General features: G+C 37.5%; 1 protein-coding gene across 8 annotated transcripts in view; it reads left to right on the plus strand.

The window, feature by feature from the left end:
• CTNND2 (catenin delta 2) overlaps positions 1–21,622 on the plus strand; it is a 700,247-nt gene that overhangs the window by 665,448 nt on the left and 13,177 nt on the right. For 5 of the 8 annotated variants that reach the window (XM_074874338.1, XM_074874348.1, XM_074874370.1 and 2 more), the window contains 2 exons: positions 4,959–5,084; positions 18,975–19,101. In XM_074874338.1, the coding sequence (XP_074730439.1) occupies positions 4,959–5,084; positions 18,975–19,101 (253 nt within the window). The remainder of the gene's footprint in view (positions 1–4,958; positions 5,085–18,974; positions 19,102–21,622) is intronic. The other 3 variants (XM_074874400.1, XM_074874381.1, XM_074874390.1) reach the window with 1 other exon arrangement.

Below are 21,622 nucleotides of genomic sequence, written 5' to 3' on the forward strand. Positions count from 1 at the left end.
CTAACACACTGGAAGTGTGCATAGCCTGACTTCTGTGTATGTGGGTGGGTGCACTGTAGAGGCTGAACTTTACTGCACCATAATCTCTTAGAGGTTCTTACAATGTCTGGCACATTTCCAGCCTTCTGTCTCTATATGCTGTGATGGAAAAGCAGTTTCTGGGGTTGCTCCATGCATGAGGTAATCTATATGCTGTGCGGCTTCTGAGTATACTGCTACCTAAAGGACATTCTGTTGGCTCCCAATGTGAATGCCTGGTAATGTACTTAGGTACTAAGCATGCTTAGGTACTAAGTACCTTGCATGCTTAAAAGAACATTTTCTGTGGCCACAAATACATATTTGTGGTATGGAAAATAGGGCAGGCTAGCCTTTGAGGTAGCTTCAAGGACACGCATAGCAGACAGATTGTCTATATTGTCAGAAAGCATTTCATTAATCTCTATATCAGCTAATTCCTACAGGCTTCACAAAATCTTAAAATGAAGGTCAGTCTCTGCTACGTATTTGTATACTCATTACATATGCTGCTAAGCCTTCTATAAATAATGGTTTCTTTGAATCAAAATGTTCAGATAGTTAATTTAAAATATTCCTGTTTGGTAAAAGACATACAGTGATGTTTATAAAGTCATAATATTTATTAAACTTGCCTGTAGTAAGCTGTTATGCTGGCTCTCCAAGTTTCACCACTATTTGGAAAATAATAGTTTTATGATAGGAAAATTAGAAAAGTTGCATTATACTAACAGTCAGCTAGTTAATATAAAGATACTGGGTCAACACAATCTTTATTTTGTCCCATTAAAATATATATTCAAGTGAACATACAGTTGACAGTATAATATGATCAGCACTTTTCAGTACCTTGCACTTGCACAGCCTTTTTTGAAGTGCAGGTAAATCCCATTACATAATCATCAGCAATTTCTTCCTATGTACTGAAGTATCTATACAGCTACTTTCAAAGAATTGGTGGCCTACAGAGAGGCATAACTTTGTATTGTAATACCAGGAAATTACAAGCATCACATCACATTTAAGAAAAAGCAGCAGCACTTACCATACTGTTTGAGAAGTAGTGTAACCAAATAGTTTGAATTGTAGTATATTTTAGAGCCACATGTTCACCATAAAGAGAGGTAAAAAGAATAGAAGTATTATCCTTTATATTAATGGGGAAGGAAGGCAATATATGTTTACTGCTGATACAGTAGTAGTCAGTATATTTAGTCCAAATATGACTGCATCAGCAAAAACATGAAAACCTCTTTCACTTTTCTAATTTTGCTCAACATTACAGGAATCATCGCATAGCTGTTACGGAGGCTCTCAAATAAACAAACAACCACCAAAAATTAAAAATGTATTGCCAACACAATTAACTAGCCCTCCGCAAATTACAAGTTTGAATATCTGTGAGAGGAGAACAGAACAACTTCCTAGGGTTTAACAACAACCCAAAACGCTCTATCACTCACCTAACAAGTGAGGGCTCTCAACCTCGACGACCTGCTCAGGGCAGCGTCCCAACCCAAGGCACCTCGAGGAGTTTCCCTGAGCGGCGTCCCGACCCAAGGGGAGAGTCCTGGACCACAGTGTGCTGCTCCAGGGGATGAGCTCAAAATGGCTCCCAGGGGACTCCATTTATACCTAGGCCAAATCTGACCTGTAGTCAGTAGCGGCTCCCATTGGCCCAAGGCCCCAACTACCATGAAGCCCCGAGAGCAGGCAGTCAGGAGCTGCTACACTTCAGCAGCCAAGAAGCCGTGTTTTCACTGGGCGGATGCACCTGCCACAATAGCTGGCAGAGTAGAAACTGCACTGACAGAAAGTCCATCCAGAGTTGGGGATTGGTGTGGTTACCTAATGACTAAGGACTAAAAGCCAAGAAGTGCATAGGTAGCAATTTCCCACTTGCAGCACTCCCTGATAAACTGGCTGTGGAGAGAAGTGCAGGAGTCAGAAACTAGTCCCCCACCTGCTGCCAGTAGCGGGGCTGCCCTACGCAGAGTGTATGCAGTGCTTCCTGAAAGCTCCAATCCCACCATGGGTGAGCAAGCTCTTCAGCTTTAACCAAGGCTTATGTAGTGAAACCTAAATGAAGCAGATTCTCAGGACACTGTCAGAATCAGCTTTTGGATTAAAAAAAAGCTCAAATTTAACAGATTTCAAGGTGCCAGCTTCAGGTATGTTTCTTAAGAAGAATAGTAGTGTGCACAAATTTCATTGTGCCACTCGGTATCTGGCAGACATTGTCTATTTCTCTGGGCCCTTCAGAGCCAAAAACTGCAGCAGCAGCTGCAATGACTCAGTTAATTTCTTTGACCAAATCAAGTAGCTCTCTGTCTCAAGGTCGTAGTATATCTGGCCAAGAACACAAACAGTATCTTTTGACAACACAAAATTTTAAGGTCCTATCCATCTTTTTTATCCTGAAAAATGCAAAATTTTTCCACAAGTCACTGAGCTAGGAGATGTAGAAAATTAAATCTAAAGTTAAGCTAGAGATACATTTCTGGGAAAAGAGTTTCAGGATAGCTCATTTGCTGTGTTTAAACAGAAAGGCAGAGCAGGTGGACAGAACAAACCCTGCAAGTGATGTAGCTCCGACAGTCCGGACCTCAGAGTTCTGGTACCCAGGAACTTCTTTGCAGTGGGCTGTTCCTGCTCCCAGTGAAAGCAATGAGAAAGCCCTATTGATTTCATGGGTCCTTTCTGTAAGGCCCCAAAATCAAGAGCTAGAACTTTTTGCAGCCAGTTGAACTTCACTGGGGAGACAGGCTAACTAATCTGCAGCATCCAGTGTGTCCTGGGATTCCCAAGATCCTATAAAAAATAAGGACTGGAGGTTTGCATGTTGCTTTCATTCAGTTTGCTGAAGCAGGAACATTGTGACCAGTTATTAATAGCTAATACAAGAGGAGTTGCACTCTTTGAACTGTTGGTCTCTCTTCTCAAATAACTTTTTATTCTCTGAAAGGAATGCTCAAGTGGATACTGTAGCTTTTCTGGATAACAATGGATAGATTTTTCAGGATAACAATGGATAGATTTCTAACTTCCTACTGCCTGAGCTACAAGCTCAAGGAGGAGGAGGCACTGGCTTTGTTGTCTCCGTTTCCACTTGGAAAGCTCTGTAAGTCTGCAATGCACTGTTGTTTGCAGAGCTATGTCACACCCTGTACCCTCCACTGACAGGTTCTATCCAGTGTACTAGGATTTCCAGTTCATACATGTTGTGGCTTCAGTGGGACATTAAGAGTGCTTAATGGTCACATGGTCAGTGGCCCCATGGGTGGGTCAGTGGATTAGCACTTAGGAAAAAACAGGTAGAGTAGCTATCCAGCTTGTCCTTGTGCTTCAGAGTCATGGTAGACCCCTCTTCCTCAAGTATCTTGGTAACCTGTACAGTCAGCAGGAGAATTAAGTGCTGCTTACAGTCTCCAGAGAGAGATCCTCTCCCATTTATGTTTAGGCACCTAAGCAAGGTGAAAGGAGCTACTATGGTGATTTTTTAAAGACACCTATTTCCAAGTCAGTAACACTGGACCTCACTCCAGTCTCTAGGGTATTAGCTGGTCGAGGATTCGGGGACACCTTGGAAAATACAGGTGTGACTGTAAGACAGCAGATTTCTATTAGCTGGTAAACTCTTATCTATCTCAGTATTCAAGAAAATAACCAACTACTCTTAAACACAGATAGCTTGTTAAATTACATGAGGAAATTTGAGCAAAAGGGTTGTGCTGAATGAGCTTAACAGGAAAGAAAATTTATTAGTGAAAAACAAGCTTCAATTAGCATTAAATGTGTATAATATTAAAGAGCTGGAGGAACTGTCAGGAAGAATATGTTTTCTATTAATTGGTTTGCTTTGCCTAAGCACTTAGGCTCCAATAAAATATGTTTACATTCTATCATTATGTTTACACTTATTCTGTCTACCAATATATAAGTAGAGATCACAATGAATTTGTTGAAATTATTTTTCTTTCCCATTTATTATTGTAGATTTCTGTTCTGCATAGAATAATTGAAATGTTTGTCCTATTCATCTGCCATATGAATAAAAATACAACCAATTATTTGAAACCAGGGAGGCTGTTAAAGACAGTTGTCCTTCAGTGTGTAGTGTGCCATTTACAACACAGATACTATTGTGATAGGCATTTAATGAAGTCAGAGTAGTCACTCTGAAGATGGCCTTGTCTGTCATTGGCTGGAAAACATATTTAGAATTGCCCGAAGTCTTAGAGCAGTTAAGCCAGTCTGGATCTAGAAAAAGGCTCTCTTTTCATGTGACTTTCAGAATAATAACACAGTGACTCTATGAGCAGGTCCTATATGGCTAAATGTTCCGTGAAAATTGCCAGCAATAAACTTCAAAACCCTCGTCAAGGAGTTTTAAAATCTAAAGTCCTTTCTTAAGTAAAATATACCTACTCACACTTTAAAAATGTTAGTTACATCGTGCTATCATGTAGACTTGGAACACATCATTTAGGTTTTCTTCTGGTAAGGTTATCGTCAGTCAGACATCCCCAAAAAAGATGCCGGTTTAGGTTAAATTTATCTAGTGAAAAGGTCTGTGCAGAACTTAAACCCTCCAGTAAGGATCTAAATTCCGAATCCAGAACATAATAGTTCCTAAAAAAAGTGGCTTGACTTGAAGGAACTATTCATGTGCTCAAATTGCTCATGAGCATATGTATTTTGCAGTGCTGATCTTTAATCAGGGATTAATTTAATTCTGTACAGTTGGCCAGGCCTTTTTCAGATCACTATGTCACCCTTTTAGAAAAAGGATGGATTAATTTAAGGTAAACCCCCCACTGTAATATAAAGGTAGATTATCATTATAGAAAAGACATTGTCTAGAGCCCATTTTTATATTAACTATGAAAATGCAAGTACCTGATTAACAAATGATTGACTGATTGATTGATTTATGGCAGTGGGCGGCCCCAAGCTTCAGTGTGACTGATGACAGAGGATTTTCACCAACCCACCACTCTGGGTCATGGCACGCTCAGCATACTCTCTCCCAGAGCCAAGAAACCAGAATCTATTCCCCAACCCAGGTATTCTGGCTGTCAGGTGACCAGTGTTGAATTGTTATGTTTCATGCATACTGAGATTTGTACCCAGAAGAGTTCTACAGGAGCCATTTGAATCAAAAGTGACAAAGCCTTACTAGAGCATATATTTTAAAATTACACAATTTAATGTACTCAACCCTGTAAATTCTGGATGGAAAGCATCTCACTTCACTTAGGAGAGCAGTCCCATTCATTTCAGCCACGTGAGGAAGGTGTGCAGAGTTTTGCTCTCTCTGAGGACAGCATATACCAGAGAGGCAGACAAGTGCATTACATTCAGTTCCCTGGCAAGCTTTCTAGCATTTGTGTAATCTCTTTTCTGATTGTCTGAACCTTTCAAACAGAAAGGCAGTTATTGATAAGCAAATGTTGCAGTAGCAGATTAAGTTTATCAAGCACTTTGCTTTCTTTTCTGGCCTGATGGCATCTCTAAGAAAAAAGCAATAGCTGCGTATGTCAGTGAGAGAATCCCAGGTAAACAAGGATGTCTGTAGAAAAATCAGTGTGTCCAGGAGTCAATTAAATTCTTAAAATACTAATTTTCAAAATCTGTATTAATGAGAGCAACAGAGATTTCCTTCGGACATAAGAACAGTTGATGAGAATTAGCATCTCAACTGTAATTGACTGGAAATTTTTTTATTAGAGGCACTATTTAATTTTAGTTACTAAATTCCATTCCCTTAACCAAGTGTAGTTTGTTTTCCTCCTAATATTTTTTTCATAATATAATGTAACGCTGTGGCATTCTTGCAAAACAAAATACCTTCTACATATGAACAATGTTCAAGTAAATCCATGGAGAAACCTTTATATATATATATATGTCTGTGTATTATTTCTGATAAAATATTTAGAGAAAGTAGGAATTTACATGGTTTTGCTGGTCACACAGGACACAGTAGGTATGCTACTTCTTTCAGTTTATTTTTTTTCGACTAAGTTTGCCTGGAAGGGAGAAGACATCAGAGATCTCATTTAAATACTTTAGACATAAATATCTTTCAAGGTTAGGGTAAATCCTTTTAATCTTTAGCTAACAGGAATATGATATTTAAACCACCCAGCATTTCATCATCTGATATATGACATTACTTTCTTTTGTTAATCAGGAATTAAGCAAATTCCTAAATTGATTTTAAATAAAGGAAATGTGGACATTTTCTGTGGAATTAACATATTTAAGCCTTTTTAAAGTATCATCTGAGTAATTTTAGAAGACAGAGATTCTATAACCAATATAACAACAAAAAATTACAGTCTTCAAATAAATCCTTTATTTTTTTCTTTCTGTTTCAGTCTTTCTTGCCTAAAAACATGTTATTTGCATTTAAGTGAGTGTTTTAAATCTGGCTTTTTATCAAATGGCAATTTGTTAAATACTTAATCATTAAATTGTCATTGGTTTCAGTACTGGAGAAAAAGTTGGTATCACTGATTTTTGTGTGTGTGTGTTGAATTACTATTAATTCTATGTTTAATGCTGTATATTAGTTTCCACTGTTCATGTAAAATAGGTTTGCTTTTCCCAATGCACATGCAAATACGAAGTATTTCTTCATTAAAGCAAAGGCATATTTTCTATTCTGCAGGAAATAACAGGTAGTAGCTGCAGACCAAAGAATAATCTGTAAATCTTTTCATGTGCTTTCTTAGAGACACAAAACCTCTTCAGTGAGGAATGATACATTAGTCTGGAATTTTGTTTTTCTTTTTACCTTTCTTTTTACCTACTTTTTTCAACATAATTAGCACTAGGCAGCATCCCTGTGTAGTATAAACTTATCATTTAACTTCCATCTTCTTTTGATTGTGTTTGCCTTCCCAGGGATTTTTTTTTTAAGAATCATTCAAAACTTTGTCATGTAAATTTTAACATTTGTGGCTTTTTCAATGCCAGTTGCCTGCTTAAATAATATCCTGTTTGTCTATACAATAGGAATTTATATATCATGAGCAAAATCATGAAGCCTAAAGAGGAAATTGTGCAAATAAATTAAGCTGAGCTATACAAGTAAAACTTTGACATATGCAGAAGTATTCACGCATGAAAAACATGGTGTATAAACTGTGCTTAATTTTTTAAAAAGAAAAGAGAGAGAAAGGGGGAGGCATAACACAAATAGATTTAGTGTCTTCACTTAGCTGTATTATCATTCTAAATCATTTGGCTAGTTTTTAAGAAGAACAATTTAGAAAAAAAGACAAATTTCTATCTGAAATATTACAAAATGCTAAGTCAAACTGAATGTTATTTCAATTTTATTTTAATGCAAACAGTTAACATTTCACTTGTGTAGTCAAGTAGATCATGTTCTGATTTTCCTTGCTTATCCATCATATCAAGTAATATTTTTCCTGATTCCTTCTAACCCCCTGTGATTTTATTAGCAGTATCAGAAAATACTAGAAAGAGAAGGGATTGCCATTATCTTATTGCAATTTGTTTTACATTTTGCATGGCCTGAAAAGGTATAAAATCTTTTGGAATCCAAAATATTAAAGTTCTTTCCTATATGACAATGACAACTCATGATGGAGTATCAAAATTTGTGTTTCTCCATCAATTGTCAGAGGGTGATGTTTTCAAATGTTTGATGCTTCTGGATTCCATCATTTACTGTAAAATAGACTTATTTTAATCATTTTGCATTTTACATAGTTAAATTCTTTGTGATACTCTCAAGAAAGGTTCATTTACTATGCAGTATCACCTACCATCCCTTTAATCATGTTTTAGTTATTTCAGAATTTATATATTTCTTTCTAAAACATTTTCCATGTTTACTATGATATTTAAAATATTATCAGTAACCTAAGATACAGTCTATGCTGAACTGAAGATTCAGTACTGATGATAGTATTTCCATTAAAACAGTCCTGTGCTGGACTAGGAACTAGACCTTGCCCATCCTTACACTATTTTTGCGCGAGATTTTTTACTGAATGGTATCCAAAAAGCACAGAAATTATGACTAAGCACAATTAAAGCCAAACTAATTGCTTTTTCTTGCACTCCTTGCAAATACTTGTATGTCTGTGTGACAACATATCTGCATTTTTGCTGGTAAATATGTGCATATTGTGTGTATACACAAATGCGGGGGTGTGTATGTAGAACATACATACAACACAGCATGGATGTAGAAGATGCTGCCTTTAAGCATGATGTCTGAACAAAGAGAGCTTGGGAATACATAAAGGAATAAACCTTAATGGTTTGAGCTATGAGCTTAGAAAGTATCTGCAGCTATGCTTGACTGTTGCTTTTCCCATGAGGGCCTTAAAGGCATGATAGTGTTTTCTTTAACATTGAGCATTGTAGCAAGCAGTAATTCAGCAATGAAACTTGGCAGTAATTCTTCTAAATTACCGTAAAAACTGCATGAAAGCTGACACCATTCTCATCCAAAACCTACTAGACTCAAGAGGTGCTAAACAAATAAGAATCAAAGTTTATCCAAACAGTTCTTTAGCATGAGCCATACATATCTGTGATGCTAAAGTATCCTCAGCAATGATAGTGAGTTTCATGATAAGCTCTAGCTGACTTACGTGAGAAAGACTAGATATTTTTCACTTGAAAACTCAAGTCCATTTTAAGGTTACTAAGTACAGATTTAGAAGAGAGAAATTCAATCTCATAGTTGTGTAAAGTCTGTCTCTAAAGTACTCCACCTTTTGAACTTCTCTGAAGAAAAGAAAATTTAAAATGCAGCCCAGGAGTCCGTATCTTTGACTTAGAGCCTTCTTTCTGAAGGGAATCGTATAACTGAAGTTCCTGAAATATCCTTAGGGTAGAGGTACAAGTAGGCATTCAGAATCTGGAGGGTTATGCGTAAGTGGAAGGTCACATCTACAAAATTTTTCTTCTCAAAAGTACAGTTCCTCAGAACAAGACGTATTTTAATACTTGAATACAAAGTAGATACCGAAGAAATTTTTGGCATGTCTTTTGGGACTGGGAACATTTTTAGTCCACTTAAATAATGTATTAAATATTTTAAAACAAATATAAATAACATCAGTGGCGAACAAAGTTTAGCTGGATTCAGATGTACAATACTGAAAAGAATCCAAAAGTCTTTCTAAAGACTTTCAAAAGTCTTTTAAAAATACATGCCAAGAGATAAAATTTTGTAATTCGTGTCAATCTTTTTCTCCAAAATTCATTCGAGGAGCATGATTTCTACCATTCAGAACAAAATACAATTTTTAATTAACTTGTACACTTGATGTTTGCATATCTAGGTCCAGACACAGATAAAAGCACATGTGTAGTAAAGAGTATAGGTGAGAAACTCATTTTCTCCTAGCAAACTTGAATGAGTATGTTGGATGGCTGCTTACAGCTTTGCAAATGAATTGGATCAGTGGAATTTTTGCTAGTAGTAACAGCATATGCAAGCAGCACAGAGGAGATGGAAATCAAATTAAATTTATTACTATGTCAATCAAAGCATAGTTTCTTTTCAGAGGTAAATTGTCTAGCTGTGGTGGTCTGATGCATAACACTGGGCATCTTTTGCTGATTCTCCTCTGTGTGGCTGTACTTATGCTATTACTATCCTCATTCTTCTGGGTCCTATAAGGAGGTTAAAAGTGTTTGTTTAACGTGGCCAGTACATGTAAATTCAGTCAAAATTCAATGGAATATTAAGCTGGTGCATTAGTGTCCTACTTTTGGTTCCTTGATGTTCTGCATGATCTAAGAATGGGTGGGGAAAAAATTGCTGGGAAGTCCTTTTCATTTCTTCTCTCTTCTCCTCCTAAAACTGCTAACAGAATTCAAAAATGGCCTAAATATGTCTGCCATTTCAGACTCAAAGAAAGAAACCTTGTATTTTGAAAGGAGTCTCTTTTGTAGTATGTGTCCTTTGTTCTGAGGTTTTTTACTTCGTTTACTGGGTTATACAGTTCATCAGGATAAAAGAGCTATAGCTCCTTCTTCCTGCAGAAAGTAGAAATGAAAAGTTTCACTGGTAGTTTCTAAATTGTTTTCATGACTTTTAATATTACAAAGTGCTTTAATAGAAAGTTGTAGTTCCTCTAGAATGAGAGTTGTAGGCTTTGGTCCAATAGCGTGTTCCTGTTTGAGTTAATAATACTAAAGCTCTTATTTTCCAAATCAAAAACTCTTAAATGTATTTCAGTAAAAAAGAATATGCATTTCTCATTATTAATGTCTAAGTGTGTTGGTAAACTACATGTTCAAAGCAGCATATCTCATGCAGCTTAGCAGTTATTACTCAGATCTCTAATTCTCTAGTTTAAGTATATTTATTCAAGGACTTTTGACCTAAAAACAAAGAACAGCATGAGCCTATCTAGTGATTTTTCCAAAGGGGCACTGATTCCTTGTTTGTCAGACAGCTACACATTTGAATAAAATGATCCTCTGTTTTCAGCCATGGTGCTACTCTTCAGGAAGCACAAAGTCCTTGATCACAGTCAGTATCACCATTCCTACCATGTTCTTCACCATAAGAGACAATGATGCGGGTTTTATTCTGATAATGATTTTTTTCATGTTTGATGTTCACAGGTATAATAGAAGAGTTGTATTTCGTTGATTTTGTGGTTTAATGCATGAAAAGTAAGATAAGAGTTGTTGATTAGTTTCTAGCCTTTGTAAGGAGAGTAGGCTTAAGAAACTGACCCTGAGCATGAAGTAGTATTTGTCCTATCCCTGAGATTTTGTGGCCAAGAGCCTGAGTTTGCATTTCTAGGGCATAAACATATTAAGATAGGTGAAATTGCATTACTGGAATGAAAATGACAGTACAAGTCAAAAATTATTGTAAACACTTTCTTGGATGCAAGTATTTTGTGCATACAAGAAAAAGAAAAAATAGTTCTTTGTGATTCTAACAATTTAAATTATAGCTTATATACCTTATGCAGAGGAAAATAGGAGAAGAACAGAAATTCTAGCTGTAGGGCCAAGTACTGCCTTCATTCCCTCTGAAATACATTAAAACCATTTTATTTCTGTGTAAGAGGCAGAGTGATGCTTTGAAAAATGAATTTATTTCATTTTATTGCAGTGTTTTGAAAGGTTTATTATTTAGCTGCATATAACCTCCACAAAATGAATAATGAACTCTGCCGTATCTGAAGTCTTGTCCTTCATGCTTTGCCTCACATATGATTCCCTTTTCTTATAGCTATTTTATTCATCAGATTAGGTCTTGTCATCTTCACAACTCGCACAACAGGAAATCAATAATTAATTATGGATAGGTAAAGCAATGCCTCAGTGATTTCCTGAAACGTCCCAGAGTTGCACTATATAAAACCAGGGATAGTTTCCTAGCTGTTTCGCACTTGGATAGATTTGGCAAGTAATTAACATATCTCTCCCTTATCATGTGTTTCTTCATAGCTAAAATCAAGGGAGGAGATGTAAAAGTACAGTAGAAGATATGTGATTAGAAGATGGTAACACTGCACACCAAAAAAAAGCATTTGAAAAAGAGAAAACTGGCCAAGGTCATCTGTGGTATTTTGAAAGAAAAAAATGGGATGATACTTTCAGAAGAATATAGTACCTCAGGCTCTGTGATAACAAGAGAAACACGGGGAGAAAGTATTCCAAATTATTTTGGGGTAGAATGCTGACAATAGAAGAACAATGTCTTTGCTTTCAGAGAAGCTGCGATGGAGTCTGGGAGGTCCGTGTCTCATTTCAAAAATACTGAGTTTAACCACTGATTCTGAAACTGTCACTTTAAAGAGCCTACAGAAATCTGAATAATCCTCATCCAGTGCCAGACAGGTTTGCTGTGGTTAATGGCTGTGTGACTAGGAGCCGTTCTTTAAGCCTCATGCTAAATATGTATTTCTCTTTCGGCTTCTTAAGCAATTGAAATTCTGCTGTGTCTGGGATGCAGAAATGGTTACTTGTAAGTAAAAGCCATTTGTACATTGAAATTCCAAGTAAAAGGGAGAGAAGTGCTGAGGTCAAGCCTACTGTACGTTGTAAGAAAGGAGACTGAAATGGTGTGTGTGTGTGTGTATTGCACGACCGCACCGGCCAGGGAGCCATCAGGCACTGCAGCAGGGGGCCGAGAGTCCCTGGGAGACGCAGCTGCTCCAGTGGCAGCTCTGCCACCCAGGCTGGCTTAGCCCTTCACTGCCCAGCCACAGCTGCTCTTTGCCTTGGCTCAAGTGATGGCACTGCTCCCGTGGTGCTCTCAGCAGGTTCTCCATCCTCTCCCCTCAGTTATATCTGTGCAAGGGAGGAGCGAGTAGCCTTCCTCTGGAGCTCACACAGCAGCAGGTGTCATGCTCCCAATGTAACCTGTAACCACTAAGTAACTGGCATCATCATCATCATCAGAAGGCGTGGGAAGCAAACTGTTTTCCTTTAACTGCTTTGGCTAAGTGGTCATATTGTGAGCAACTCCTGCACTTTTATCCAAATTATAATACTTTTAAATCCCCAAACTTGAATAAGTTCTCTGTTTTAAGTAATCTTCTGGCTTTCATAAGCTGTGGAAATAAGACTATAAACATAAATACTAAAATCCTCAAATTAAGATAAGCTTCAATGATCCATGTCTTCACTTTGTTGATTTTGAGGGCCTGGCTCATAAGTCTTTGGGAGAGGAGGGGAAATGGGACAACTGGAGTCAGCAGCCCTTTGTCTTTTGAAGCCACAGAAATTACGCCAGATTCCCACTTGCAGGCTTAATGCAGAATTAGTTTGAAGGATTTAACCCAAACAGCAACTGCTGATGTGTAAGCTGGGAGAACACCAGGATCTTCCAGGCTCAATCCCTACTCCTCTCTTCAACAGTGTGTCTTGAATTGCCACTTTGGAAGCAAAAGACAAAATCCTAGGAGTAAAAATGTCAGTATACTGCTTATAATTGTAGCTTAGCTGATGGCAGTAAAAAACCATCAGTGAAGCAGATTTATTCAGAATACATCATAAAGCAGATCAATGCTCAGGAATTCCCTGCTGGTTTTGAGTTTTCCTGGAAACAATGCAAGAAAATCCAGGAAGGACAATCCTTTCAGGAATCATTTTCTGATAATAGGATTGGCACTGTAAATTCAAAGAAAAAATGTAAGACCATCTTTATTTTTAAATGAGATAGTTTATCTAAAACTAGTTTGTTTTTCAAGAGTCTTTCTAGGGTTTTTGGAGTTGTAAGAATTTAGTTGAAATGGCTCTTCCAAAGTAAACACACTTCAGGTACAAAGGCAGGTGCCTTTTTAGAGAACAGCCCTCTCTCCATCTCTCCTTCAGCAGCTGACATTTCCTTGTCAGCTACTTTGGTGGCACGCAGGGAGCAGTCCTGCTAGCATACTTAATATTCAGGTGTGTTGGTGGGGGGTGGTTAGTCTCTCTGCTGCCATGGGGCTGGCAGAGGGAGAGAAGTCAGGCTCAGTATCTCTGTTGAGAAGCACTGGGAAATGTATTTATTCTTTCTCTTCTATTAAAAGAAAATAAGATGATCCCAGGTTGTTAAAGCCTAATGATGAGTGTTGCTGGTTGGTGAACATTTAAACCACAGTATTTCAAAATTCCCATTTAAGAGCTCTGTGAGATGCATATGTGGATCACCCCAACCTTGTTACCATTTTAGATTTCTCACCACAGTCAAGTCACGCACATAATTTTCATATGTCAATGAATGTAGATAATTTGATCCAGTTCTAATTTCTGTTATGTCTTATTAGCATTATGACAACAAATTCCCAGTGAAGAATTGCCCAGACCTGTGTAAGTCTGATGAGCCTTGACTTAATTCACATCGGATTTATCTTTTACTCTAGACAGTGTCACACTGGTGCACACCAGTCAGGGTGTTTCATTTAACCTGACAGCAGTGCTTCAGCTTGTGAAAGAAGCAACACCAGCAACTCAGAGCAATGTCTGGCTGAGTTTCAAAGCAAGTAGATCCTATGTTACCTACTTACAGGCACTTTGTCTTATTGCTGTGTCACCTACTTCTAACACCATGGTGGGTCTAGTTACTGTTTCCTGCAAGTGGTTGCCTATCAAAACTTCACATTTCTACAGCTTGTTACCATTACAGGAGCAGTTATTATTACAATTAATATCCTGGAACCAGTAAAATGCTGGCTTACAGACAAGGAAGTAGGATGACCAAACAAGTCCGGTCCTGTATGCTTCAAGTCACTTGGAAAATGTCTATTAAATCAAGTCACAAGAGGGTCAGGCCTGAAGCAAGAAGTAGCATGCTGGAGAGTTTGTAAACTTGGGGAAGACAGAACACAACATTGTAGTTTCTCAGGTTTTAGCCGTTTCATTTATTGGGTTTGTTGCATCATTTTAGTTTCTTTTCCCTAGTGGGATTTCTCTGCTTCCAAGAAGTTGCTCTCCTTCTTCCTGACAATGTTAGGACATCAGTGGCCAGGAGTCAGGGCAGACTATGCTCTTCAGCACTGAAAGATAGTGATGTGCATGCAGCCACCATACAGTTTTTCTAAACTACTCAGTGCTTTTTAAGTCAATGTCTTCTTAGCAGCTGATGAACATCACCAGTCAGAGGGTAGAGCTTGTTTTTATTTTTGCTGCATGGCTATTAGCACATGAGCTGATGCGAGGTTTCTTTCTGAGTGGATGTCATGAGATCGTCCAGGCTAGGCACTGCACCGAGGCTGGCGATGTTGGTGCTCCACCCCCGACTTCCCATCAGGGCTTAATTTCATTCAGTTCTCATAGTGTTACTATACTACAAAATAAGAAAATGGTGTGTCTGATATCACCCACCTCCTCAAATCATCTCCTCAAGTCAAGGAATCCGCTACTGGAGAGTTCTGAAAATTTGAAATTCTTGCAAACACAATAGAAAACTTCATCTTTCCCCGTACATTTTAAAAACAAACAGAATAATGTGGAAAACCCAAATTACATTCTCCTAAAATACTTATGCAGTAGATGTTTGGCACGGTAAGTATAGTCATCCCCCCGCCATGGGCTTGAAAAAATTTATTTTCAAAATGACTTAAAGTTGAGCAGGGAGACAAAGGACCTGTTCACTCCTTAAGCCCAGTAAAAGATGATCAGTGAGACTACAATATCACTTTTGCTTTCTACAGTGGTTATCCAACCCCCACCCCAAATCTAATCCCCACAGCTTTCCCAAGAACATATTGTCAGCAACATGTCACTGCCAATCAAGCTTTAATGTTTGGATGTTATGGAGTATAACTGAGGGAGAATACATATATTCATTCTAGGCAAAATATAGAAAAATGCCCAGTAGAAGATGCCTTGGAAGAGACGATATGGACATATAATGCTATTTCTGTACTCTGCTTATTCTGTGCCCTCCTGTAGTGTGCAGTTGCCACCTATTAATTGATTGCTGCAAGTTAATAAATGCATCCATTCTGTAATAGAATTGCATTGAATTTCTTTCCAATTTGTCAGATATTTTTGTCTTACTCTTCCTCTCCTGCATCACATTTGTGGCTGGTAAATTGGTTTCAGAAACGTAGTCTCACACACTTTGCTTTTGAGTTAGCTTTCTTCTCTGCAGGACACTGCTATATACTGTACCTTTAAGTATCCAAATCAATTTAATTAAATTTCATTACAGGCACTAGAGCTGAAACAAACTAATGAAAGCAGCCATCATGTCAGGTGGTATTTATCTCGGCATTAAATTGAAAATACTCCCTTTAGGCTCTTAAAAATTAGTTTCAATATTTAACGCTAATAGCTTTTGGAATTGTTGATGAGGATAGTTTAAATGAATTTGTTACAAACTGTTTACCTTTCCAAGGAAAGGAGCTCATTCCTTGCGGCAGAAGAGAGCTAAAGATAGACGACCTAAAAGTATTGGGGTTTTGAAATACTGTGAGGTCTGGGAGCTGCCCATAATGCTGTTGAAAAACACCATGAAGGTTGTACAGTGTTAGCAATATGCCTTGTTTAGTCAAAAGCAATGCCAAGTCACCACAGTACTTGTGTTAGAGTTTATTGTTGCCTGACTTGTTTTATTGAGCTGGTTGGGCTTGCAAACTTGAAAGTTTGTAGCAGATTTTGTTTGAAGACCTCATAGGCACTACTCTCAGCAGAGAGAAAAAAGAAAATTTGAAGGGGGGAGAATGAAAAACATCTGCCACACAGAAGAATGCTATTGCCAGCATCCCAACTACAGCTGGATTTTGCTCCCTCGCTGTTAAGGCACCTTGCAATGCTGTTTCTGAGGAAGCAACATTGACAAAGTACCTGTTGATATTCTTCAGAACAAAACTGGTGCCACGCGCTATTCCAGTAGAGACCATGGGACCATGCAGATAACAGATTTCTTTCATCCACTTCCCATCGGAACCAGGGTCCAGGCATTACTGTAAACAGTACAGATAAAATAGACAACAGGAAGAAAGGTTTAGGGGAAGATTCAGGTCATTTTTTTCTGAACCACATGCCAGGGATTTATTTGGGGGAAGAAAGAGTGCAAAAGGACAGTGTACCTGGCCATGCATGGATCCAGATCCACAAAGCTGGAAGCAGTTATGATTTGCACTGTGTAAGCATGGCTGATGTCTACTCCTTTTTCAGGCAGACAGTAATAAATAGTCTATTCTTTCTCCTTTTATCAGATACAGAGTCTGTCCTCTTGGTATCTTCCTCTTCAACAGTCTGTTTAAAAGAAAATAAATAATCAGAAAAGTATAACAGAGTAAATTATAAAGAGTCACCTTTCTGGTAAGAACTTCTGACCTCAGAGAAGGAGGAAGAAGGGAACCATTTTTCTTCATCAGGACAAAGGCATGGGCTTCTCACATGTTTGCTACTTCATTTTTATAGTAGAGAAATCACCATGCAAGTTATTATTAACAGGAGATGTAAAAATAATGCTATGTTATTTACAGTCTTGATGCCTGGATAAGATTATTGGACTTAAGCTACCATTATAATTACAGCTATAAACTATTAGTTCTTAAAAATATATATGTATTTTATATATACATACACATATATATATATTGAAAAGTTCTGAATAATTTCCAGTGTGATTTAACATTAAGAAGTTAGGGCTTTACAGATGTTTTTGTTTGCATTCTCATTGATCCTTTCCCTGGGTTGGAGGATGCAGCTTGTGTAGAAGGTGCTTGTTGGAAATGAAAGATTCGATATAAAAAAATTTAGTTGCAGCAAGTGGTATTAAAGATTACCTATTTCTATTTTCATGCTATTACTGTTCTTAATTAACTGATTTTCTTCCTTATATTTTTATATATGACTGTCATGAAATATGAGGTACAGTTCAGCAAAGTGTCCTAAACATGAGTGACCTCTGTGGACAAGCACTCACTATGGACTCTATGACTACTGTAAAAGCCATGGCCCAGACTTCACTCTCCCTTTTTTTTTTTTTTCTTTGAAATTATGACTGAGATACATGCATGTTTATACAAATGCATTATGTAGGGAGTGCAGACATTCAGAATCCGTAGTTAGGAGTCACCTCTGTCTATCCTAATTTACTTATAACACTTCTCTCTACATCCAGTATCTTCCCTCCTGCTGTGTCACAGTCTTGCCAATTTCTCTTTCCTAAAAGTTTAGTGGAAGGAGTATTTTTTAAGCCATTTTCTCTTGCAATTCCGAGAGCCAGGTGCCCCTGGTTTCTGTGCAGGGAACAAAGTCAGAGAGATGCCTTGGGCAAAGACAGAGGAGGGGAGGGCGTGGGATTCAGGGTTGGGTGTCTGGAGGAGCCTGATGTAGGGGGTGGGAATAGTCTTTAGTACCTCAACAGAGAGTTATTTTTCTGTAAGTAAGAGGAAAATTCCAACTGTTTTTTGTAATATTTTATTGTGTTTATTTTTATTCAGCATTTCATTGCAAAACTTTGGTTTAGCACCATGCCAGGTGCGTGACTCAATTTCCACTGAGCCCAACAGGAAGTAGGCATTTTTAAAGGCTTATGCCTTCAGCGCAAGACTGGGAAAACCCTTGTGTTACTGATTTAGATTTCACATTAATCAGGGATAAAGACAGTTAAAATCTATCAATACTTTAAGACCATTTGAAATACTGTCATTTAATAAGAGCACTAGCAAAAGTCAATTTACTCTCATAATATTTTCAAACTATTTTTAATATCCTTTTAAAAATGTAAAGTACATTATTTTGGATTATTGCATTATATTATGGTACAGGAACAAAATATGTATGATTTAAACTCTCCTTTTTTATTTCTGAACTAGCTGTTTCTAGTGTTCATATTACTTTGTTTCTGTTTTTTAAATACATCACCATCACCACAGTTTTAAATAGATAGAATAGAATTTCTTTCTGTACATCTTGGAGGAAAATGCAATGAGGAAAATGCATTGATTCTTTTTTTCCTCACATGTGAAAAAATGGGCAGTTAATATAACTAGGCTACAGATACCCAAATAGTTGCAAGAATTTTGATAATCTTGGATCTTCACCATCTACTTACTCCAGAATTTCCTTATATGATAAAAATGATTTAAAGCAAAAACTAATTTTCACCATGAAAACAAGTAGTCTTATGATTTGGAATATTTTCATAGCCAGAACGCCATTTGCAATGTGAAAATAGAGGCATGGAAAAAGACAGAACTATTAAACAAATAGCCTAAGAAGTTGTTTGATGTTTTCATAATTTGAGTCTTTATGAAATGTGTTGTTTTATAGAACTTTCTGCATTTTAATTTTTCTCCTGATGTGTCAGTACAGTCAGCATGTTGTATCCTGCACCGCCAAAAATATTTGCCACCCAGTGGCAGGAAGAAGATAGTAACCTACTTGTGTATACATATTGAAAACCCTAGAGGAAAATACTCTGTACTTAAAGTGGTTGAACCGTATAGCGTTTTCACTAACTACTGTCGCAATGTTTGATGTTGCAGGATGGGTGGTCGCAGTATCACTTTGTAGCCTCATCTTCAACAATAGAAAGGGATCGGCAAAGACCGTACTCTTCATCACGCACGCCCTCCATCTCTCCCGTGCGCATGTCTCCTAACAACCGCTCAGGTAAGACCAGGCTTTCAGGACTGAAGTAAAGACAGACGTATTCCATCACTGTCATTTTCCTTCTTTAAGCAATGTCACTGGCACCCGGATTTGTTGTTAACAGTGGTGGAAGGGCACAAAATACATTTTTTACTGTTACCTGGATTATCTGTTCAGAACAGGAATAATTTTTTTTTATTAACATCTTGTAAAGTTTTACAGCCACAAGAACATTCCATAAATTTTTGTTATGAATTCTCATGCAGTGTTTTCCTGATTGAGATTACCTGACTAGATCTCAGGGAAATGGTGTCCGCTAGTAACATGAGGAAATTCTGTTACTTATTTTGCTGTTCATGAAAACCACTCTGTTGTTTGTGACCACTCTGCACAATTAGCAGAATTTGAAGGATCCACTTTATTTTTTTGTCAGCTCTTACTCTGATTATGTGTATGTGTATGTAAGTGCGCATACACATTCATATGTAAGTTTCACAAAAGATTGACTGGGTTTTCATGTAACGTTGATGGCGTATTTACACCAGCTATAATTAATTCTGTATGATCCATACAATGTAAGTATCTCAATTTATGCTGCAGTGTTAATTAATTTTTCTATGCAGAAATCTGGGCGTTTTCCCCTCAGCTTATTCTAAGGTAGAACATGCCTAGGTTAGATAAAACCATTCCCAGTGAAAGTCTTCTAAGATACACAGAGTAAAACAGTTAGCCTTTCAGTGTGCTTTTTACTACTTGTTTAATCAAATGCTGTCATTCCATAGGTATACCAAGAGTTCAGGATTAAAACTGGCCAAACTGATTATTGCCATCAGCATTGTGCCATAGTCTTGTTTTTAAGCAAATTGTCTTGTTAATTATCTAGAAGTTGCATCTTAGTTCTGTAGAACAACCACTGAGGAAATTTGCAAATGTAGCCGGAAGAACAGTGAGAGCTGCTCTTCATTTTTCAAAAGCTGTCATTACACAAGTCCATAAAAGGCTCTTGTTCCTCCAAACTCCTCCAAAATCTTATTTTGACTGTAAGTGCAATGCACTTAAAATGTCTGGCCCTGAGATCTTTGTTCTGTCTCTTGCCAGAACTGTCTCCTCAATTCTGTTACTCTATTGCATAAAGAACATACTTAAAGAAATTTTGGATGAAATCTTACTGCCATCATCAGTTATCATAAGACTGAAAAGGACAAATACTGTGGCTGTTTCTGAAAGAAGAAGAACCCGTGTAATTACAGACCAGTCAGCTCAACTTCATTCTAGAAAACAGCTGGAACAAATAGTCACAATCTGAGCACCTCAAGGGTAGTAGGAACATACGATACTGCTTAACTAAGAGTATCTGTTTCTACATAGTAGTGTAAGTTACTGTCTGTCTGGTAGTATCCGTATCAAATCCAAACATTGTTTTGATACGATTTGTTCTTACAAAATCCACCTGAATTCCTGCTACAACATAATTAAAATACTTTGTGAAAAGAATAGTCAGTAAACGAAATCTACTGTAATCAGTAAGACTCTCACGCAAGATTTTTATAGACAAACTAGGGCAAGCTAGCAAACAGTCCAGAAAATGTCATGTGTGGTAAATACAAAACTGACTTAAAACCATTCCTGCAGAATGGGTATTGCTTATTGCCAGAGAGGAAGAATGCTTTGCTTGGAGGTTTGCCTTGGGCCCAGTACTCTTCAGTGGTTTCATTAATGACCCAGATAATATACAAAGGGTGCCGATTATCTTTGCAGGTGACATAAACTTGGGAGAAACTCACATACCTTGAGTACCATTATTGGAATTCAGAGTTATCCTGAGAAATTGGAGATACTGTCCAAAGGGAAAAAAGATCCAATCCTTTACAAATAAATTATAAGAATATCTGACTAGACAAACATTCTTTAGAAATGATTTAGGGATTTTTGTCAGTTGCGCACATGAATCAGGAGATGGAGAAATCAGGATATGAGGACACACTGAATGTATATGTTTAACTTGAATAAGAGAAACACAAGATGGGGACAGTAGGAAGAGGTACACACCAAGTCTTCAAGCACGTAACAGCATGAACTTTCTCTACTTTCATAGCAGACAAATGGAAATAATGAGCAGCAAGGAGTCAGGCTAGACATCAGGGAACATTTCCTAACAGTAGGGAAACAAAGCGCTGAAACAGACTGCTTGCAGCAGTTATGTGATCTCTGTCATTAGAGATACTTAGTTTTAGATTAAAATCTGTCAAGAATTATTTTTGTATACTGGATCCTACCTTGAGGTAAAGAGTTGAAGTAAATGAACTCACAATGTCCCGTGCATCCCTAGGACTTGGTGATAAGATGCTTAAACTAGTGTGGAGAGCTCTGTCTTCTTCTCTATGTCCTTTAACAATACGAGCAGAAAACCTTGATAACACTTTTCAGTATAATGTCAACTAATGATTTTATGTCTGCTTCCAGTAAAAACTCTGAAAGAGGGCGCTTCTGGATCTTAACACTTGACAGAAAGAAGTTGTTCTCACATGGGTAGAGAGACATA

This window comes from Strix uralensis, chromosome 1 (genome assembly GCF_047716275.1).
Source record: "Strix uralensis isolate ZFMK-TIS-50842 chromosome 1, bStrUra1, whole genome shotgun sequence".
NCBI classification, from domain to species: domain Eukaryota; kingdom Metazoa; phylum Chordata; class Aves; order Strigiformes; family Strigidae; genus Strix; species Strix uralensis.